Source organism: Podarcis cretensis (assembly GCF_951804945.1).
Source record: "Podarcis cretensis genome assembly, chromosome: 13".
Classification (NCBI taxonomy): domain Eukaryota; kingdom Metazoa; phylum Chordata; class Lepidosauria; order Squamata; family Lacertidae; genus Podarcis; species Podarcis cretensis.
This window is the reverse complement of record NC_137182.1, coordinates 18,849,140-18,870,365: the sequence shown is the minus strand read 5'-3', so window position 1 is coordinate 18,870,365 and position 21,226 is coordinate 18,849,140. Positions and strand designations below refer to the sequence as shown.

General features: G+C 47.2%; 2 protein-coding genes across 4 annotated transcripts; one reads left to right on the top strand and one right to left on the bottom strand.

The window, feature by feature from the left end:
- Nucleotides 1–37: 37 nt before the first annotated feature.
- Nucleotides 38–18,990, bottom strand: GARIN5A (golgi associated RAB2 interactor 5A). 2 transcript variants are annotated; one of them, XM_079950157.1, is made up of 5 exons: nt 18,831–18,990; nt 6,708–6,850; nt 5,508–5,692; nt 1,263–1,503; nt 38–273 (listed from the first exon to the last, which is right to left on the bottom strand). In XM_079950157.1, exons 2-4 carry the CDS (start codon nt 6,789–6,791, stop codon nt 1,266–1,268), a joined length of 507 nt encoding a protein of 168 aa, XP_079806283.1. In that variant the 5' UTR covers nt 6,792–6,850; nt 18,831–18,990; the 3' UTR covers nt 38–273; nt 1,263–1,265. The 2 variants fall into 2 exon arrangements, with proteins under 2 accessions (XP_079806283.1, XP_079806284.1); XM_079950158.1 differs by lacking the exon at nt 18,831–18,990 and adding an exon at nt 8,552–8,572.
- On the top strand, nt 8,621–16,109 carry EMC10 (ER membrane protein complex subunit 10). Of its 2 annotated transcripts, XM_079950040.1 has the most exons (8): nt 8,621–8,814; nt 10,121–10,187; nt 11,779–11,891; nt 12,724–12,828; nt 13,828–14,009; nt 14,563–14,656; nt 14,852–14,941; nt 15,983–16,105. In XM_079950040.1, exons 1-7 carry the CDS (start codon nt 8,674–8,676, stop codon nt 14,933–14,935), a joined length of 786 nt encoding a protein of 261 aa, XP_079806166.1. In that variant the 5' UTR covers nt 8,621–8,673; the 3' UTR covers nt 14,936–14,941; nt 15,983–16,105. The 2 variants fall into 2 exon arrangements, with proteins under 2 accessions (XP_079806166.1, XP_079806165.1); XM_079950039.1 differs by lacking the exon at nt 14,852–14,941 and having other exon boundaries at nt 15,983–16,109.
- Nucleotides 18,991–21,226: the final 2,236 nt, after the last annotated feature.

Genomic DNA, 21,226 nt, shown 5'->3' with positions numbered 1-21,226 from the left:
GGGATGGAATGGTCAAAGATCAGCCGAGTAGACAGCATTTGTGTTCACTGGTTTTATTGTGTGTGTGAGGGGGGAAGAAACGGGGGTGCGGTCTCCTCCTTGGGCGCGTTGGGACGACTTCACGTGAGGAGGAACGGTGTCCGGGGCCAGGCAGCCTGCCAGGGAGGTGGACCTTCCTCTGTATTAGTTTCGGGGGACAGATAAAAGAAATCCTTGGTTTCCCCAAGAGTCATTGTCTTCTTCATCACCTGGAGAACACGCTTTCTTTTCCTCCTGATACAAAGCACAAAGGAAGACAGAGAGAGGGGGAGACAGATGTAGGAGGCAGACGAACAATAGAGAAGATCCTAAAGCGCACTTGAGAAGTCGCAATTCCCCAGAAACTATAATACTCTTAGGCCTAGCAATCCTTTGTTGACTGCCTGGCCCAAGGCCTATGGTTTGCTGGGCCTCAGAACTTGGAAACTTCATCAACTGGTTCTCCAGAGTGGTCACAACTGGTTCGCAGAGTGGTGCTGGGAATTGTAACTGTGAAGGGCCTTCTAATTACTCTCAGCATCCTTAACAAACTACAATTCCCAGGATTCCTTGGGGGAAGTGGTAAAGGAGTGCTTTAAATGCCAGGTGCGGATGTGAACACAGCCACTCCCAGACCCTCTAAGTGCCCCCATTTCCCAGGGACAATCCCGGATTTACAGAAACCATCCCAGTTTCTGATTTGATCCTGGAATGTCCCGCTTTTCCGTAGGTCATCGTCATTTTTATTGGAAAAATGTTGGAGGGTATGGAGTTATGCGACCCTCCAAGCCAAGGAGATAGGTAACTATCCAACCTTTAGAAGACATCTGAAGGCAGTCCTGTATAGGAAAGTGTTTTTTAAAAATGTTTAGTGTTTTATTATATTTTATATATGTTGGAAGCTGTCCAGAGTGGCTGGGGAAACCCAGTCAGATAAGTGGGGTATTATTAATTATTATTATTATTATTATTATTATTATTATTATTATTATTATTATTATTAAATAAATAGGATGCTTTCAGATAAGTGTCAGAGGGTATGCACTCCCAGGCTTGTTGCTGGTGGTGGACTTTCTGCACACATGCCACCTTCTGCCCAAAGGAGCAGCCACTGCTCTCCTCTGCTCTCTCCCCTGATGTACCATCATCCCCAGGAATCTGGATGCTTCCTCGTTATTTGGTGCACCTGGTGAATTGGGAACCAGGGATCCGTTGGCTTCTTTGGGAAGAGAGCCAAGACTCACCTACTATTGTCTGCTGGGCCTCCGGCTCTGCTGGTTCACTTGCTCGTAAGCGACTGGAGCGTCAGATTGGTGGAAGCGCAAGCGGTAGAGCAGCCGTACCCACTGCCCAAAGACATGCTCTTGTTTGAGGGGGTGTGCCAGAAGTTGCAGGTAAAAGGTGCGGCCGTTGGCCAGGCGGATTTTGAGCTGGTATCGCGTCTCGTCGTGGATGTAGATCCGGACAAACTTCAAGGGCAGAAGCCTGGTGGAGGAGAAAGAAGTGAGGAGAAGGTAGTAAAGGGTAAAAGTAAAGGACTCCTGGACAGTTAAGTCCAGTCAAAGGTGATTATGGGGTTGCGTTGCTCATCTCGCTTTCAGGCCGAGGGAGCCGGCGTTTGTCCGCAGACAGCTTTCTGGGTCATGTGGCCAGCAGGACTAAACTGCTTCTGGCGCACGGAGGACCGTGACAAGTGCCAGAGCACACGGAAATGCCATTTACCTTCCTGCCACAGTGGTACCTATTTATCTACTTGCACTGGCGGGCTTTCAAACTGCTAAGTTGGCAAGAGCTGGGACAGAGCAACGGGAGCTCACTCTGTCGCGGGGATTCGAACCACCGACCTTCCAATCGGTAAGCCCAAGAGGCTCAGTGGTTTAGACCACAGCGCCACCCACGTCCCTACAGGAGAAGGTAGGGTGAGACACCTGCTCCCCAAGACCCTCCTGTGGCACAAAAGGGCCACTCTCACATCAGTGCGGCAGCTCCGGAAATCAGGCCGTTGTCACCAGTTGCCATTCCACCTGGGTGCTCCCCGCTGCACTGTAGTCTCAGCTCAAAGTGCTGGTGGGGATCAGCCTGAAAACCCTCAAGCCGCTTAGGCTTACCCTAGTCTTTTTTGGTTAACAATTTTTATTTGCTTTTAAATAAACACAATAGCCATTAAATACTTACCTAGCAGTGCCCTTGAGACTGACCCAGAAACTCCAGCAGGTGCAGAATGCCGCGATGAGACTCCTTACGGGGTCTTCGGCGCGGGATCACATTCACCCGGTTGCACTAGCTCCCGGTGGAGCAGGATCAGATTTAAGGTGCTGATTTTAACCTTCAAAGCCCTATACGGCCTAGAACCCTCGTACCTACCTACCTCGTACCTGGTATGTCCCATGGAAGGCCTTACGATCTTCAAACAAAAACATCTTGGAGGTCCCGGGCCACACAGAGGTTAGGCTGGCCTCAACCAGAGCCAGGGCTTTTTTGGCTGTGTCCCCGATCTGGTGGAACGCTCTGTCACAAGAGACTAGGGCCCTGCGGGACTTGACATCTTTCCGCAGGGCCTGCAAGACAGAGCTGTTCCACCAGGCCTTTGGCCAAGGCACAGGCTGACCCCCCTCCTTTGGTAATCCTCATAGATCTCTACCCCAATGGTTGCCATTAATTTGATTTTGAATTGATTTTAGAATGAATTGATTTTAGAATTCTGTGTTACTTTTATTGTTGTTAGCCGCTCTGAGCCCAGCTTTGGCTGAGGAGGGCGGGATATAAATAAATTATTATTATTATTATTATTACATCTAAGACAATGTTGTATTATTATTACATCTAAGACAATGTTGTATCCATTGTCTTTAGACATACACTTACACACTCAACATTCAAACATAACCTCTCCACTGAGAGTATTGAGTGGTTGGTATAACATGGTCTTGATTTGGGTCTTTAACGTAGTTAAGGAAAGGGGCCCCTGTGTCTTGGAAGGTGTCTCTATTTGAGATGCCTTTAACTGCCCTCCTGCGTCTGGTGAGACACTTGGGCATCACTGTATCCCAGATATTATTCTCCCGTATATTCAGGGGTATTTAAGTCTGGATCTTCCGTTGCTCAGCTATCGCATATGGTGCTGTGGTCAGTAAGAAACCTAGTACAGTAGTGCCTTGGTTTTTGAACAGCTTACTTCTCGAACATTTTGGCTCCTGAACGCTGCAAACCTGGAACTGACTGTTCCGGTTTGCGAACTATTTTTGGAAGCTGAATGTCTTCCACGGCTTCCGATTGGCTGCCAGTCAGAAGGCGCGCTTTGGTTTCCAAACGTTTTGGAAGTCAAACGAACTTCCGGAATGGATTTCATTTGACTTCCAAGGTATGATGATTGTAGTTCTCTGTGCTGCAGGGTGGAGCTTAGGTCTATGTCCAAAGATAGCAAGGCTAAGGCAGGATTTGGAGAAAGAGGTTGGCCTGTAATTGCAGATATAATGGCTTACCTTAGTTAAGAGACTGTCTTTATCCATAGGGCCTTCTGAGAAGGCCCAGAAATGTTATCTTTGCCACCTGTACCCCAAGTCCTCTGAAACTGCTACGTACCATTGATCCATCTACCTCAGTCGTGAGGAACCTCCGGTCTGCAGGGTTTTTAGATTCTATGGGTAACCAATAAGGTTCTCTCTGGTCCAATTAACTTCATTTCATTTATTATGTTTCTACTATCTATTTATTATGTTTCCACTTTTCACCCGCGCGAGTTAACAGCTTACAAACAACAAATAATAATGACATAATGGAAGATCACGATTGCAACATAAATTGTATAAAATAATTAGCAAACCATCAGTAAAACAACCACCTTCTATAATACATTATTAAGAAAACACCCCTCCAAAGGCTACATAGCACAACCACAAGAAATTGTGAAATTCACAAAGCATTACAGCACTCATAATCCACAAAACGATATTAACAACCGTAACAAAAACAAAGTAAGGACTGTTGAATTCACACACTCCCCACGACTCATGTTCTTCCACTTAGTTCATAGCCCATGAAAGCTTTTGCCACAGGAACTGTTCAGTCTTTAAAGCACCACAGTTCATTTTACTGAAACAGGTTAACTTGAATATGTTGGTTATATCCAGAATCTGTTTCTAAAGCATCTGCTTGGGGTTGTTTTCCTGAACACACTCAGAGAAAAGGCTGGAGAATTACTCTGAGCATGTGCAGAGGATCCTGACACACAGTTGAAACCAGGCTCTGTCCATCTAAAGCAGTGATAGGGAACTTGTGGTCCTCCAAATGTGGTTGGACTAAAACTCCCACCAGCCCCAGGCAGCACAGCCAAGTACTATTTATTTTAGTTATTTATTCGATTTATATACCACCCTTTATTAAAAGATCCCAGGGCAGTGTACCACATTAAGATCATATTTTATGGAGCATAATAACAACAACATAATACAGACCTTAATAATAGACAGCATACTAATAAAAAATGATTTTATTTTATTTTTACTTTTAAAAACTATTATTTATTTTTAATAGTCTTTCTTTTCTGCTATTATTTTTACTCCTTTTGGTTGGGAGCTGCCTAGAGTGGCTGGGCCAACGCAATCAGATGGGTGGCATATAAATTTATTATTATTATTATTACTACTACGCCTACTACTATTACCAATACTACTATTATTATAATAACAGCCCCCTGCCCCACATTTAACAGGCCATAGATTATTTAATGGCCAAAGCCATGTTTTCGCCTGGCGCCTAAAGACATGCACAGTGGTACCTCTGATTGCGAATGGGATCTGTTCTAGAGGCCCGTTTGCAACATGAAAAGAGCACAACCCGCAGCAGCGCGTCTGCGCACGTGCGGGTTGCAATTCACCGCTTCTGCCCATGCGCGTGACGTCATTTTGCGCGTCTTCGCATGCAAAAGTGGCGATACACGGAAGTAACCCTTTCCGGTACTTCCGGGTCACCGCGGGACGTAACCTGAAAGAACGTAACATGAAGCGGACGTAACATGAGGTATGACTGTAATGATCTTGCCAGGTGAGCCTCTCAGAGGACAGCATTCCACAGATGGGGAGCCACCACAGAAAAGGCCACCCTCTGAGCATCTCAGAGAGAGGGGGGAACACAGAGAATGACAAGCACAGTGCCTGGGAAGAGGCGTCTGTAGGTACTGAAGTCCTGAGCTGCAACTAGGTTATGCTGGGAGTCATCTGGCAGGCCACAGGTTCCCCATTCCTGGTCTATGGTAAGTGGGTAGGATTACATTATCTGGAAGCAAAACTTCCAGGCAGCCTCGAGATTCCAGACCTTCTCTACGCCTCCTACACCATGATTTAAGGTGGAACCCTAGGAACACAGGCTTGAAAACAGAACACAGTGTCTTAAATGCAAAACCCACTGGAACCTTTGGGACTTACCTCTGAGTTGTATGGATGCTCCAGGACTGGACGGCAAGTGCTGTGGGTGCTGAGAAAGGGACTTACCCAAAGAGCTGCAGCTCATCGTCGGGGCCTGGCGATGCTTCAGGATTGGGACACTCGCACTGGTACTGCCCTGTTAAGCATGAGCCGGGTCGGGCCAGCAACATGAGATCTGGCAGCTCCAGGCTTGGGCTGGTGGCAGCAATGCCCACGGTCACCCTGTTGGCTATGTCTCCTGTCTTGGTAACCTGGGAAGAGAGAGACTCCCTTTCTCATGCCTTCACAGCAACTGTCGCTAAAGAACATCTTGGGACGACATTCACATCAGGACTATTAAAAGCAAGGAAAAGAGACATCTGGTCCTCCCAAACTTCAGGGAATTCCCCAAGCACTTAGTAGCAGCTAAAACACAGGCGAGGAAACCCAGTGGTGTAATGTGTATGGGGGGGGGGGGGACATAGGGATGGTTGCCCTGGGCGCAAAATTGGGTGCAAGATTTCTCTATGCGAAGCAGGAAGTGACCTCTCCAGACAACAGAATGGATCTTCTTTTCTTATCTCTGTGGCTGCAATCTCCTGGGTGATGCAGATGCTTAAAAAAAATTTTTTTTTCTAAATTTTCCAAAAATAAGGTAAAGGACCCCTGGACAGTTAAGTCCAGTCAAAGGAGACTATGGGGTGTGTGATGGTATGAGCTCCAAAAATATAAGACAATTAGTCAAACATTTTCAAATATTCTTTCCCTTGGTAATCAACTTCCCTTCTACCCTTCCGTGGTTTCCTCAAATTATCTATTACTGCTGCATATTATAATTACTACATACCTTCTTTTCTCCATCTTATTCTCAGAGTAACTTTTTAAAAAAACCACATGATGTATTTATGAATTTTATGTACTTAGAATCATTATAATCCAGAAGATCATAAAATATGTTGTGGAGAGGAAAAGTGCCATCACCCAGTCTGTATTGCAATCCTACACATATTTGTGTAGATGAATCAGTTGATGAACCAACTGCAACACATTTGACCAAGCTTTTTTTTAGTCAAGTGGGCCTGCCAGGGTTATATTAGTGGTGTTTGCTGGGGTGGAAAATAGGGAAGCCAACACTAGGTGGAACCAACTACGGTAATTCGTTTTGCACTGCATTGGCTGTTAAGTATGAAGGCAGGCAGGTGTATTTGGCTGATGGCAGACCTGGGTTGCTTGGGGCAGTTTGCTCTAATGGGGCAGCCTCCACGGCGAGTCAAGTACCGAACTCACCTGCATGAAATTGCTTTCAAACAGGGGGCAATCCTTCAGCAAGCCATATTCCCCGGTAGCTAGGCACCTCTGCAGGTCTCCCATTCCAAAACTTGGGACATGCAGTTGGCACAAAAGCGGTCCGGGCTACTGCAGCCTAGAACCTGTTTGGAGAAGGAGGAGGACATGGGGAAAGTCTGAAAGTGCCAAGAAATCCTATTCTGGTGTTTTATTTTAATGTTTAAAATATTTAAAAGTACTTTTCCAAAAAAAAAAAAAAAAACAGAAACCAGAGTCCTTTTTGTTGGGGATAATTCAGATGGAAATTCCCAGGTGTCAATAAAGGTTATTTATGTATGCCAATACTGCGGCTCGTGTTTTGTTTCCTAAAAATGGAAAATGAACGAGATCCTAACTAAAGAAGAATAGCAACTTAAAACTGATGAAATATGTGCAGCTTGCGGACCTAACATATAGAATAAGAGAACAAGAAGAACATACGTTTAATGAAGACTGGAAAATGTTTATTGAATATATAGGAAATAATTGTGTACAGCTGTGAAAATCTTAACAGCATTAAGATAAATTCAACAGTGTAGATGAGTTTTGATGGATGTAATAATGGAATACCGTATTGAATGGTTTAGTTTATGTAAAATATGCAGGGATTTATGTTATGTTGAAGGAAGGTGCTACAATGCAAAATGAACCATGGAAAGAGAAGGGAAGTCCATGATATTTTAAGGTTGTTTCAATGAATATTCTAAAATGTGAAACACAAAAATTAATAAAAATTATAGAAAAGAAAAAAAGGAGGGGAAAGAAATTCTATTCTGGTCACAAAAGACAATTGGGAAACAAAGTCAGCTTTTCAACACTGCAATGTATCACCAGCCAAACATCACAATATGGTGAGACATCGCGATGTTGAGAAGCGGAGGGAGGAACAATTGTGGAAAAACTGATTTTGAAACCCCTAAAAATGCAGCCGGTGCCTGAATTCATATGGAGCAAGGACAGAAGCAACAGAAATACAGACAGTAGCCCCTTCTGTCTCGATTTTCATCTGCTTGACCAGACATCGGGGAAACCGCAGACTGCTCCCCAATCATCAGTGGCTAATGTTGGGCTAAATAAATAAATAAATAAATAAGAGGAGAGTAATAAAGGGCTCATGGCTCTGCAAGGCAGTAGAGGAGGCAGCGTGTTGATGCACAAAACCCCCGTTTGTTCTTTCTTCTCCCCCCAAAAAAGAATTTGCCTCAAGCAGGGCCTGATTTAGGTTTGGTGAGGCCCTAAGCTACTGAAAGTAATGGGGCCCTTTATATGACCAGCTGTCCTTTGTCAACAACAAATTGTTGCTGTTTTTTGTGTTGAATATACGCTATATGGTAATTTATGGACCTAATAGGCAATTAGTCCATGCAGAATGTAGGCAGCCTATATCTAGAAATGAGCAAACCAGTGATATTTCAGGGAGCAGGCTAGCAGGTGGGGACAATGACTTACATCAGAGGAGCCTACACAACATAAAACACTGTTGCTGTATGTAGGTTTTATTTTATTTAGTTTTTTAACTTATATTTTGGAAATGTACATCTATTTTTTTTCTTATTTTTTGGGGGGGGGGCCCAAGAGAGTGGGGCGCTGAGCTATAACTTGTTTAGCTTATATGTAAATCTGGTACTGGCTTCAAGTCAATAGGATCGCAGGCTAAATAGTGCACATTTATTGGGAGGCGACTGGTTCCCCTCCGCCGCCACCTGTTCTGCGTCCACCCAGCAAGCTTCCCGCCTTTTTTTAAAACCGGGTAGCATTCAGGGCAGGAGGTCCAGCCCCTACGCGCACGCGCGCGAGAGCCAAACCTTCGGCGGCCTCCGATTGGCTCTTCTCGACTCGCCGAGACGCCTCGGTTAACCCACGCCTGCTCCTCCTCCCATAGTGCCTTGCGGCCCGCTCCGTCACGTGACAGGGGGAAAAGGGAGCAATGGCCGCCGTGGGGGCCGCTGGAAGGCCCTCCCGCCGCTCCCTCCCGGTTTCCCTCGCCCTCCTCCTCCTGCTGTCGTCGCCGTTCCTCGCCCGGGCCGCCGCCGGACCCGGGAGCTGCCGGGGGGAGTCTGGCCTCAGAGTGAGTCTCCTGAGGGGTGGGTAATTAATATGCAATGAGGGCCGAGCGGGGATTGGCTGCCGGGAGACCGGCTGATTAGTATTCAAGAGCGTCTGCCGGGTCAGAGGAGAAGCCTGCTTAGTCCTGCGCTTGGCTTCGTACGGCGGCCAGCCAGGGGCCCTTGAGAAGCCCCATAGGCAGGACACGGGGACAGCGGCCCTCTCAGAGCTGCGTACGCACCTCGTACGCTTAATCATGTTTCCCCTCCACGCACCCCAAAGAATCCTGGGAACTGTAGTTTTCTTAACTTCCAGACCCTTAAACTACAGTTCCCATTGTAAAGAATGGTGTGCTTTACAATGTATAGTGTAGACTGTATACAGATAGATTCTGGAGGTAACATAGAGCTACAATGACTAGTAGCCTTAACTCCCATGAATTTGTCTAGCCCCACCCCACGTTTGGATCTGCGCCAGGTTGTGACTGTTGCAGTGTCTTGTGGCAGTGAGTTCCAGAGGTTTTAGCTTTCTTCTTTCTGAGGAAGTACATTGTTTTGCCCGTCCTGAAAGTCCTAGCATTCAGCTTCGTCGGAGGGCTTGAGAAACTTGGTTGTCTGATTTGAGTGTTATAAGAGAGGGAAAACAGCCTCTCTTGTCCGCTTTCTCTTCAAACGTAATGAGCTCCTGCTTAGAAATGAGGCAACTGCTCCAGCATGAGTTCCACAGGGTGTTGTTGGCATCACCAGGTTGGGACAGGTGAATTTCCAGTGACTTGAACTGGCTGCTGTGGGGCTAGAGGTGTTTTTCTTTGCACTTAGCAGAACTTTTGCCTAATAAAGTCTGTGTCATACTTCTTGCAAGTCACTTAAAATGGGTGGAAAACCTGTTGCATACAGACTATAACGTCTCAAGTGGCATTTTATGCATCTGAAGTGAGCTTTGGTCTAAAAAAGTTTGTCACAATGAATCAGTCTTTTAGGTACTATAATATTTAGTTGTATTTACATGTCATAAATCTGCTTTTTCTGGCATTGACCATTGTTTTCACCCAGAATGAAAGTATCAGTATTTTGTAATCGGTGTATGCCACCAAATCTATGAGAGTCTGTTCCCAAGCAAAGACATGCTGTGTATACTGGCATAGAGAAGCTTTGTTGTATTTGCTTCATGGCAATCAACAGTGTGCTCTTTAAGAAAGTAGGTGCCAGGCCTGTTAAATAGTAGTTATACATGTGGGAAATGGGAAAGAACAGGGGCACAGCAGAGGATGGGGACAGAAGCCGAAAGAATATCAGAATCACTCTCTGATCTACCTTTGTTCCTTCCAGCCAGGTGAGGCCCGTGACACTGAGGCCTGTGGACTGAACCTGCAGCTGGAGCATTCATTTGAGTTGGGTGAGTTGATGGGATAGGAATGGACCCAAGGGTTTGTGAAGCCTGATTAGGCAACATACCCAGGGTGAGTGAAGGTTCATGGCATCAGGCTCATCCACAACCTACACACGCTCAGCTGAATGTCTATATTGTATAATCATAGAATTGTAGAGTTGGAGGGGACCCCAAGGGTCATCTAGTCCAACCCCCTGCAATGCATGAATCTCAACTCAAGCATCCATGACAGATGGCCATCCAACCTCTGCTTAAAAACCTCTGATGAAGGAGAGTCTACAACAACCTGAGGGAGTCCGTTCCATGTGTTCATAAATGTATACATGTGGGGATCTTTTCATTTGTGTGCAGTTGTATGCATGTGACTCACCTTGGATATTTTGTGATAATGGGGGCTTGGCATTGCAGAATTATTATGAGATTCCTGGTCTGATGGCCCTACTGGGTTCAGGAAGGGTGCATTTTGTTCATTAATGTGGGTTTTGGGGAGATTTTCCCTAATTTGCATGAGGTAATAGGCATTGGGGAATTTTCAGTTTACTTTGGGGGGGGGGAATCTGATATCCCAGAAAGTGATTTGATTTAGTATGCTTATTTTACTTGTAAACATAGCTAAAAGTTTTGAAACTGCTTGCCTGATGCATTTGCAGTTGGCATCAGTTCACTATTACTAATGAACTGATGGAACAGGGGAAAAAATCCATTAAAAAACGAACCCCCGCACATTGCTGCTTCTGCTGTTGTGCCCCTCCCAGATACAAGCTTGGAATTTATCTCCTGCCACAGGCGATGTCGGGTGTAAGTCACCCCTAATGTTGTATGTGAAGCAGAAGAGGAAGAGATTACTTTGTAGATGGATTTTGCTTTGGGTATGACAAGTGAGGCTTGAGAAGGCCTTCTCCTTCAGAATGTGGGCTCTAGTCCATGAAAGCATAAATCATAACTTTCCTCTTCCATGCACTCTTGCAAAACCCTGGCCCTTGTCCATTCCGTTTCCCCCAGCAGTACTGTCACTAGAAAGCCTTGAAGTTTCCCAGGCTAGCTGAGAGGAGGGAAAGCCCTGTCCCCTCTATTCTGTTCCCAGTTCCTGGGAAAGGTGAAGTGAAGCACCCCTGCCCTCAATTGGGGCAACTGCTGCATTGAGGAAGGATTAAAGAAGAGTCCATCTGCAGCTGTCCAGCACATTCGCGTGCCTACTTTCACCCAAGAATTTTTGACTACATTTGTCTTCCAGAAATAGAAGTTCCTAAAAAATTCGTGTTTTAAAATCCACCAAGCAATTTCTTGTTTCAGTCTTCAACAGTGCCTGCCTATGTAAACTCTTATGTGCGCACCTGTTCTCTGTTTGTGTTGCACTGGGGTCTAGATTGTGTTGGTAGGGCTTGGCTTGATGGTTGTGTGCATTCCACCTCTGAAGGGACAGAGATGTGTCTCACCAGTGGATTTCTGATGGGAGGTCTAGTTGGAACTAAGACTCTTGGGATCTCCAGATCTGGGCCTTGCTGGTCAGGAGGTATATACAGAAAGAGGCATGGGATTCATCCTACTGGAGTTTGACCGTGATCCAGGGCCCTGTGGGATTTTCTTTCTCTTTCAGATGACAGCATCCGGTTCAAAAAGCGGGGCACCCTCTTGTGGAGTGTAGGCCCCGACTCCAGCCTCTCACTAAGCCAGAAGCAGTTGTCTGAGGAAGAGCGCAACAAACTCAGGGTGAGTGTGGGTGGAAGAGGAGAAGCCTTGCCTTCACCAGGAGAAGCAGTCTCAGTTAGCTAAGGGGCACTTTGAAAGAGAGCAACTTTCTTCTAGTGAGGGTGACTCATGGATGGAAGGGGGGCTTTGGTGATGCTGCACTTGGAGTGTGTGTTGTGTGCCATGCACCTGCCAGCTACCAGCAGGATAGTGTGTCTTCTTCTTTGACAATCGCTCGTAGCCAAGTAAGATTGTCTTCCATAAACACGGTTTTAACAGTGAGTCCATAAGTGACTGTGGAGGCCAATTCTGGATCCACACATCCTTCCACAATGGGGACATAGGTTTCCGGGCGGGAGTTGATCACGGTGAGGGTTTGCCAAGCGTGCTTTCCTCTTAGTGCGTTTCTCCCTTTCGTCCTGAGTTCGAGCATCTTCAAAGCCCATGACACCTTGGTAAAGGCTGTTTTCCAATTGGAGCGCTTGCAGGCCAGTGTTTCCCAGTTGTTGGTGTTTATGCTACATTTTTTATGGTGGCTGTGCCTCTGAAACGGAATTGTAGCATCCCAAGGACCTTTTTTTTTTTTTTTAAAGGAGCAAATTTCTGTCTCTCCTGATAGAAGTTTGTAAATACTTCACTTTCCCATTATTTCCTTCTGTATGTTTTTAAAGGCTCTAAATTACTATCTGAAAGCAAAATAAGCCATGCAGAACTAATCAAATGTATTCCAATACCATTGAGTTTTGATTGTGCAACCTTGATATGGTTCCTTTAGCTGGGGGGGTGGGGTTTGGGGGAGTTGGGCGCCTTGTGCCTCCTTTCTCCTTATGTGTCTCTTCTCCACAAACCCCAGGAAGTGGCAACAGAGGGTGGGATGTACCGTGTGCGGATCCCACGACGGCCCCTAGGCAGCATGGAGGAGGCTGGAGTTGAATACGTCACCTCTTTCATCCGAGCGGTGAGTGCCATTCATGGGGAACCCTGGGCAGGGGTCCTACTTTTCTGCATGTGGAGAGTGCAGATGGAGAAGCTGAATTCTGCCCAGCATCTTGGACCGACATCACCTCTTTGCCAGAATACCCACAAACGGGTGGATTTCTTTCTCCCATATACACCTGCCTGGACTTTACAGTCGGGTAGAGGTGACTTCTTAGCAGCACTGCAGGCAACATGTGAGAGGGCATCCTCAATATTGACACTCAGTTGCGGAGTCCCCTCCCTTCACAGATTGCATTGGCACAAACCCTGATGGGCTTTCAGTGCCAGGCAAGAAAACGTTTTTGCTCAGACCTTTGGCCACACTGAATGTGGAGTTGCATAGCCTGCCCCCCTTTGCCCCATTGAATTATTGTATGTGAAGGTGAGCTTATTGTTTTACAGGTTTTCTGTACTTGGTTTTCATTGTGTATTATGTGTTTACACTTTACACTGTATCCCGCCTTGGAATTGTTTTTAAGGAAGAGCAGTCTAAAAACTTGCTAAATAAGTATCTAGCCTAGGCACATGACAGCTTTGGAAGTGGTTGAGGGTACATGTATCTTTTGTGGGGGTTTGAGAGAAGGAGAGCCAGAAATGTGGGGAAACATTGGCTTGGTTCCTAAGTTAGAAACTTGTCTGTGATGCTTCCTAAAGGCGCTATGGGGCTGATTCGGCTCCAGAAGAAAGGAACTCCTTCCTTGTTGGCACAGCTACCAAGAACCCAACTCCCACATGCACTTGGGGTTTGATCATTATTATCCTCTAATCTTAAGAAACTGGCAGAACGTCGGAAGACAGTGGCCAAGTTCAAAATGAGTCTGTCTCTGGACAGAGGATTACCTGCTGTGGGATCCATTTACTCACCACCGGTGGTTTTTTAGCTGAGCCGAGGAAGGCCAGCTTGCGTCCCATTGCTTGTTTGCGTTGGAGAAAAGGGTAAGATGGTTAACAATCCAGTCTGTCTTCCCCTTCCTTGCAGTGCTCCATGGTGGAGTCTCATCTGTCAGACAGGCTGACTGTTCACACGGATGTCGCTGGCAACATCATTGGTCTCTCCATTGTCACCATGCCCAGTTCCTGCCATGGGGCTGAGGTGGAAGATGTGGACCTGGAGCTCTTCAATACCACCGTCCTCCTCCAGCAGCCCATACCAGCAGCTGTGTGAGTCTCTGTGTGCAGTTAGGCAGGGCTGGCAGCAGGGGTTTTGGTAGGCAGCAAAGTAGGTAACAAATGCATGGAACTCACTGCCACAAGATGTGGTGATGGACACTTGCTTAGATGTCTTGTATAAATGAGGGGAGGGACTGCAGAACATTGCTTTGTGTATTATTAATATTATTACTTGGTCCATGGAGAAAACTGTACAGTGGTACCTTGGTTTGCAACCGTTTTGGATTACAACCATGACAAACCCGGAAGTGCGTGTCCCTTTTTTGGATTACAACCCCCCCTTTTTGGGGGGGAGGCCCAATTGGCGAAAGCATGCCTTGGGTTACAACCTGTTTTGGTTTACAACCGGACCTCCGAAATGGATTATGGTTGTAAACCAAGGTACCACTGTATTGAAATGTGTTGGGCATATCACATGTTGTAATAATATTCCATTTATTTTTAGCAGCAGCATGAGGATTTGCACCTCCCTCCGCTCTCTCTCTCTTTTCTGGCTTTGACTTCTTCTTTTTTGCCACTGACGGCATTTTGCTTTCTTCCCCAGCCCTGAGACGGCAGCATTTATTGAACGCATGGAACAAGAGCAGGCTCAGAAAGCCAAGAATCCGCAGGAGCAGAAATCTTTCTTTGCCAAATATGTAAGTGGGGGTGGGGAAGAGCAGCTGCCCAGCTCCTCCCTTCTCTTCCTCTCCCCTCCATACAAAAATACAGAATAAGTTCAGGGGTCCGACTGCTGGCTTGACTCTGAATCTGGTCAAAGCACTGCTCTTGGGTGAGGGTGGAGGGCGATCCCTGCTCCCTACTCTGATATCTGTTCTCCCCAATCCCTGCAGTGGCATTTAATTCTGGGCGGGGCAGTGCTTCTCCTAGCAACCAGCTCTGCAACGGCCCCTCGGGAGCCAGGACGTCAGCCCTGAGCAAAAGTAAAGCCACACTCAGCTCATCTTGCTTCCATCTTCCTCCTGCACACCTTCAATACTTTTTGGTGCTCCCCTTTCTCCCTCCCTCCCACACCCCCGCCAATATCTCCCTGAAAGGACACCCTCCCCCCAGCAAAAAAAAGCCTTTCCTGTAAGCCTCTTTCTGTCTCACAACCTCTGTATCACAGATGAGAAAACTTTGGCCCTCCAGATGAAGCACTCCAACCCCTGTCAGCCACAGGCAGCATGGTTTGGGGTGATGCGAGTTATAGGATGTTATAGGAGTAACATCTGGAGGGCCCTGGGTTTCCCATCCCACTGCTTTCTATCAAGGTGGAGGGTGCTAGATAGATGCATCTTCCCCCATTCATCACCTGTGGATCGATTTACTCAGTGGGCTGGTGTTCCATTTTCTAGTCCCTGGTACTGTACATTCCAATAACAGCCAAAGCCTTCAAAAGCTTGTTGCCACATTTTGTTTTGATTTCATTTACCTACTACTTGCCCTCCTTGAGTCAAGAAACTCAACTCCTCTTCCCCTTGGTTGGATAGCTAACTCTTTGTGAAAAGAAAGCAAGGCTCATTTTATGGAAACTGGAGTCTAGCCCTTCCTCTGTGTCCTTTTCCGTTTCGTCCTGCCAGGCTCTCGCTCCCCTGCACCCCACCAAAGCATGGTAGAATCAAAATTCCCTATTTCTGGTGGAAGGTCCTTCCTACTTCATGAGCACAACCCCCTTTCCACTGGCTGTCACGGAGACTTAACCATTTTTAATCCCTGGTGGTGGGAATCTTGCGATTGGGATTTGGAAAAAGGGACCGTGTCTGCGTGCCGTTGGGGAGGGAGGGATACAAAACACGGAATGGCGTTTTGGTTTTCAAGTGAACCCTCTTCCGGAGGTGAAGTGATGGGGGTGGGTCAGACCTTGAGGGTGGTGGGGGCACTTGTTGCCATTGCCCAGGAGGAGAATTCAGGGAAGGGGCAGGTGCATTGCACAGGAGGGAGAGCCTCTTTTCAGCTGTAACCTCTTTCTCTTTCTCCCACAGTGGATGTACATCATCCCCATTGTCCTGTTCCTCATGATGTCTGGAGCACCTGATGCGGGGGGGCAAGGAGGGGGCAATGGAGGCAGTGCCGGGGGAGGGGGGCGGTGAAGGGAACCTGCCTTTCCTACGTTGCGGGAAGGAATCGTGTAAATAAATATTATTGGAGGAAAATGGCATCTCTCCTAGTTTTGATTTGTGGGGAAGCAGGGCCAGGATCGATCGTAAAATAAGTGCTGCTGGAGTTTGAGGGGAAATGCCAGTTTGCCCTCCTGTCAACCCAGGTAGATTTGTTCCCAAGTAACCACACCACTGTGTCCCTGGGCACTCTAATATTTATGTCCGAGTGACTCAAATTTTGCCTTCAGGATTCAGAACAGGAAATGGTTATCTGACCAAGCCCTGCAGTTGAAACTGCCCACAATTCTAGACTGTTGTATCCCTGAAAACATGACTAGGAGCTTGCTGGGTTAAAAAAAAAAAAAGATTGTAGAAGATATTTGTAGGATGCCTTTGTTACTAGCAGAGGAGATGAGGCTGAAAAAAGTAGTACAGGGAAGAGATGTATAGGTGGAATCAATAAGTTACAGCTGGCTCTCCTGATAATACTGAAAACAAAAGGAACAACCGACAGCATGCTCAAAATAACCCAGTTACCAGGTAGCACAGCTCTATCTATGGAACCGAGTGTGTTTTTGCCAATTCCCGTCCTGACAAGGAAAGAGGTGGGTTCAAGCAATCAGCTTCTGTGCATTTTCTAAAGCAAGGATTCTCAAACTTTCCATGCCGACCTGCCTGAGATGGCTAAAGATTACTGGGATTGTCAGCCACAAACTGGTAGTGCAGGGCACAGCCGGTCACAAAATGGAGGCAGGTGGAGGCAGATTTGGGCATAAACTAGCAACGACCAGCATCATGCTGTTATCTGATCCATTGAATTTGCTATTATTTGCCATAGTGTGGGACGCGGGTGGCGCTGTGGGTTAAACCACAGAGCCTAGGACTTGCCGATCAGAAGGTTGGTGGTTTGAATCCCCACGATGGGGTGAGCTCCCGTTGCTCGGTCCCTGCTCCTGCCAACCTAGCAGTTCGAAAGCATGTCAAAGTGCAAGTAGATAAATAGGTACCGCTCCGGCGGGAAGGTAAGCGGTGTTTCCGTGCACTGCTCTGGTTCGCCAGAAGCGGCTTAGTCATGCTGGCCACATGTCCCAGAAGCTGTACGCCGGCTCCCTTGGCCAGTAAAGCGAGATGAGCGCCGCAACCCCAGAATCGACCACAACTGGACCTAATGGTCAGGGGTCTCTTCACCTTTTATTTGCCATAGTGGTTTCCTTGTGGCAAGGAGTTTCATAATTAAGCTTTTCTCAAGCCAAGCACAGGCATTCGCTCTGGGAGTTTTGTGATGCAGCTTCAACATTTAGGCAGAATTTGCTCACCCAAGGCCCCTAATTAGAGAAGCATAGTCTTTGCTATTTTTCCCTTTCTATGTGCTTCTTGAAGTAATTTTTAGCCATCGCCTGTAGCTTCTGCTTTTGCTTCCTAAGAAAACAACAACGTTGCCCGTTTCTTTCATCCATCCTCTGGTCCTTTTACATTCACTTCCTCCTATGGCAGCCCCTGTAATCCTCTTCCCATTCTCTTCCCGATTTGGTGGTGGTGATTATTATTTTATCAATAATACCTTTCTATCTCACTTTTGAATTTCCTTTAACACTTCCGGCCCTTTCTCCTGAGAAGGGGGGAACCTCCCTGCCTCTGAACCTCTCTCTGTTGGCTACCTTTGCTCAGCATGCAAGGAGTGGCTCTTGCTGGCATTAGTTCAACCAAAAGGCATTGGCAGGGCTAGAGAGCAGGGCAGGCAAGGAAGAAGTACTGTGCCGACTGTGCCACTGAGGCCCACTGGTGTATCCCAGTTGGAAAAACTGTCCTAGAGGTCAGGGGCAGAGATGGGAACTGCTCTCGCTGGACTTAAATCCCAATTGAATCTCGGATGCTGTTTGTTGCAGGCAAGGGCAGGAAGTGTCCAGCAGAAGAGTCAGTAGTTTCTTTTCAAAAAGTGGCTCTGGGAGTTTACCTTCCCATCCATGTGAATGGGCTCATTTCTACCATGGGCCTTGTGCTGCTGCTTCACTGAGCCTGGCTTTGGCAAGTGGCCGGTGGGAAACACTTCATTCGCTTTGGCAGCAGCATCAACCTTGGCTGGTTAAACCAGCCTCTGTAAGAAGGCAGCCTGTCTCTTTATGAGCAGGGGAACAAATCAGCTATGCAATGTTGCCTTCACCCTTTAGTTTCCCAGGCTGGCCTATAAGGTCAATAACCCATTCCTAATAGGCTCCTGCCCAACCCTGCGTCAAACACTCAGTAGGCAGAACATTCAGCTAGATGGATGAAACATCTTGGAGAAACTTGCAGACTTGATGTCTGGCTTTGAGTAGAGCTGGTGTGCTTGTTTAATCAGGAACTTTGTCTGCTCCTCCATTGAGTCATGCTAGATTTTGTGGCTGGAATGTGAAGTGCTGCTTCCTTGGAACACTTTGAATGCCCCGGTCCCTTATGTGAGGAATGTCGCATCCACAAAAAGGTGAAGAGCTATGGGCCAAGATAGCAGTAACAGCTTCCCTGAAGCTACAACCAACTAAGGCAAGGCAGAGAGCAGGGCCTTTCTGCACCATTGCCAGATAGTTCCAAATATTCCAGGTTAGTTGCCTTGTAGTAGTTAAGAGGGGGAGGATGTGACAGGTAAGAGAGACACACAGTAAGTCCCTGTTGCTTGTTGGGCAAAATGAGCCACTTCCAATTCTTAGCAACTACCGTAAACCATATGAGCGCCGGCCGAGGCTTTCCTGCCTACCTGTTACGACCCAGAACCCAGAACGCATGGATCCCCCGTTGTGGTGGTCCTGGCCGGTGTTCTTCCATGCTGCGTCCCTCACGATTGTGGGTCACTCTTGTGGCCCAGCTGGGCTTCCTGTAGCTTCCTGTCCCTGTGTTGCCGCAGCAACAACAAAGGAACAGAACTTGGGAGTGGGGAGGAGTTCTAGAATGTGGGATGCACAGGAAGGCAAACGCAGAAGGTATTTGGCTTCCTAGGGGGTGTGGCCTAATTGTGGAGCTTGGACCCAGAACTCTTGGAAACAGGAGGATCGTGTGACTGAATGTGGGGATGACAGCTTGGAGCTATGTGAAGGAGAGTCCATGAAACAGATTGGGCTAGAGTTAGGAGTCAAGCCAAGGCCCCATGTCTGTTTAATACGGCGAGTAGGCTATGAGCCTACACACAGCTAGTATCTTACCCCAACAGTCTGCCTGGAATAAACTGAAGGACTGCACTTTTGCTTGTATTGTATAATTCTGCTTCCAAGGCGGTTCACTGGGGCAGTTGTAGGAACTGGTGAGTTGGATGCAAGCCTAGGGGGTGATTAAAATGCCCCTATGGAAGGAAGCGAATGCTGTGCAGGGAGTTTTACTTGAGGGGTTTTTTAAAAAAACTTTTTTGGATACTTGAGGTTTCAGCTGATGTTGCACATCTGTCCCTGAGCTTTTCTTTGCATTCACCAGACCTAGAAACCAAAGGAACTTTTGTTCCCTGCAGAGGAAGGCCAAGGCATTTAGGCTGCTGATTCTGCAGTCCTGCACCTGCAACTACTTAGCCTGCCCCATTTCTCTTCGGCAGGCTCCAGACCGCTGCACTTTAAATAAAGATAACCAGCTGCAGCAGCAGCACATCTCTCCTGCTCATAGCTGTGACAGATTCTGCAACTTGGGCGCTCCACTGGGCAAGAATGATGAATAGTGGGTTTCTATTCTTTTTCACGTAAGCAGTGCTTGTGTTTTAGGACAAAAGGAAGAGCCTGCTTGCGGATGCAGGGTCCAATGGACCCTACTCTGCCATAGAGAACCCCAGATCCTTGCTCCAGTCTTTTCCCTTCTTGCTGATTTAAGTACATTCAGACTCTACCCACTGGGATCAGAGAAGTATTGATCTGTTGGTCTAGTGGGATCTCCAGCTCCTTTGCTAGCCCAGCTTCCTGAGCCCCTTGTCCTTGGAACAAGACAAGGTCAAGAACTGAACTACCTTACAACTTATTTATATCTGACCCGAAGAGTCCTTACTGAGCCCGACTCCTTAACATTGCAATGCAGGCAGTGTCAGGCACCATTTACAAGGCCAGCTTTTGTAAGTAAAACCCCAAGAGGGGGCTGGTAGCGGAGGGACAGAGATCTTCCTCCACCAAACCTGCTGTACTGTACTTTTGTGCCGAGCATTTTGCCTACTTACGCACCTCAAAGTAATTCTCTTGCTTCCTATGGCTACAGTTGCTGCATAATTAAGCAAGTCCTTAAATAAACAGCAACTGTAAAAGCCCTTGCTGCTTAGCGGCCTGGGGTGGGGTGACCTGTAGCCCCCTTCACCTGTTGACAGCATACAGTATTTTTTGCTCTATAAGACTCACTTTTTCCCTCCTAAAAAGTAAGGGGGAATGTGTGTGCGTCTTATGGAGCGAATGCAGGCTGCGCAGCTATCACAGAAGCCAGAACAGGAAGAGGGATTGCTGCTTTCACTGCACAGCGATCCCTCTTGCTGTTCTGCCTTCTGAGATTCAGAATATATTTTTTTTCTTGTTTTCCTCCTCCAAAAACTAGGTGCGTCTTATGGTCTGGTGCGTCTTATAGAGCAAAAAATACGGTATCTCTTGCAGCTGCTGCTGCTGGGCTGCCTAGGTCTGCTGGAAGTTGGCAGTCCAAAAAAAACACCTGGAGGTATAGGTTTCCCATTCCTGATTAATGGAATTTTTGAAGTTGGCTGTGTGCAGCAGGCTAGCAGGTTGGGGATGCCAGAACCTTTCTCCCCAATGTCTAGTTTTCTATCTGGAGGCATTCTTGACATAAAGCTTAATGGTACAGCCCCCCCCCCCTCCAAATGTGGTCTTCCTGAGAAGCTGGAACGGTGTTCTCAGTGGTCTTTGACCTGGCCCTTTTTACCGGGTTTGTCTGAGGTCCTGCAATGTAAAAAGGTAAAGGTAAAGGTACCCCTGCCCGAAGGCCAGTCTTGACAGACTCTAGGGTTGTGCGCCCATCTCACTCTAGAGGCCGGGAGCCAGTGCTGTCCGCAGTCACTTCCGGCTCACGTGGCCAGCGTGACAAGCTGCATCTGGCGAGCCAGCGCCGCACACAGAAACGCTGTTTACCTTCCCGCTAGTAAGCGGTCCCTATTTATCTACTTGCACCCGGGGGTGCTTTCGAACT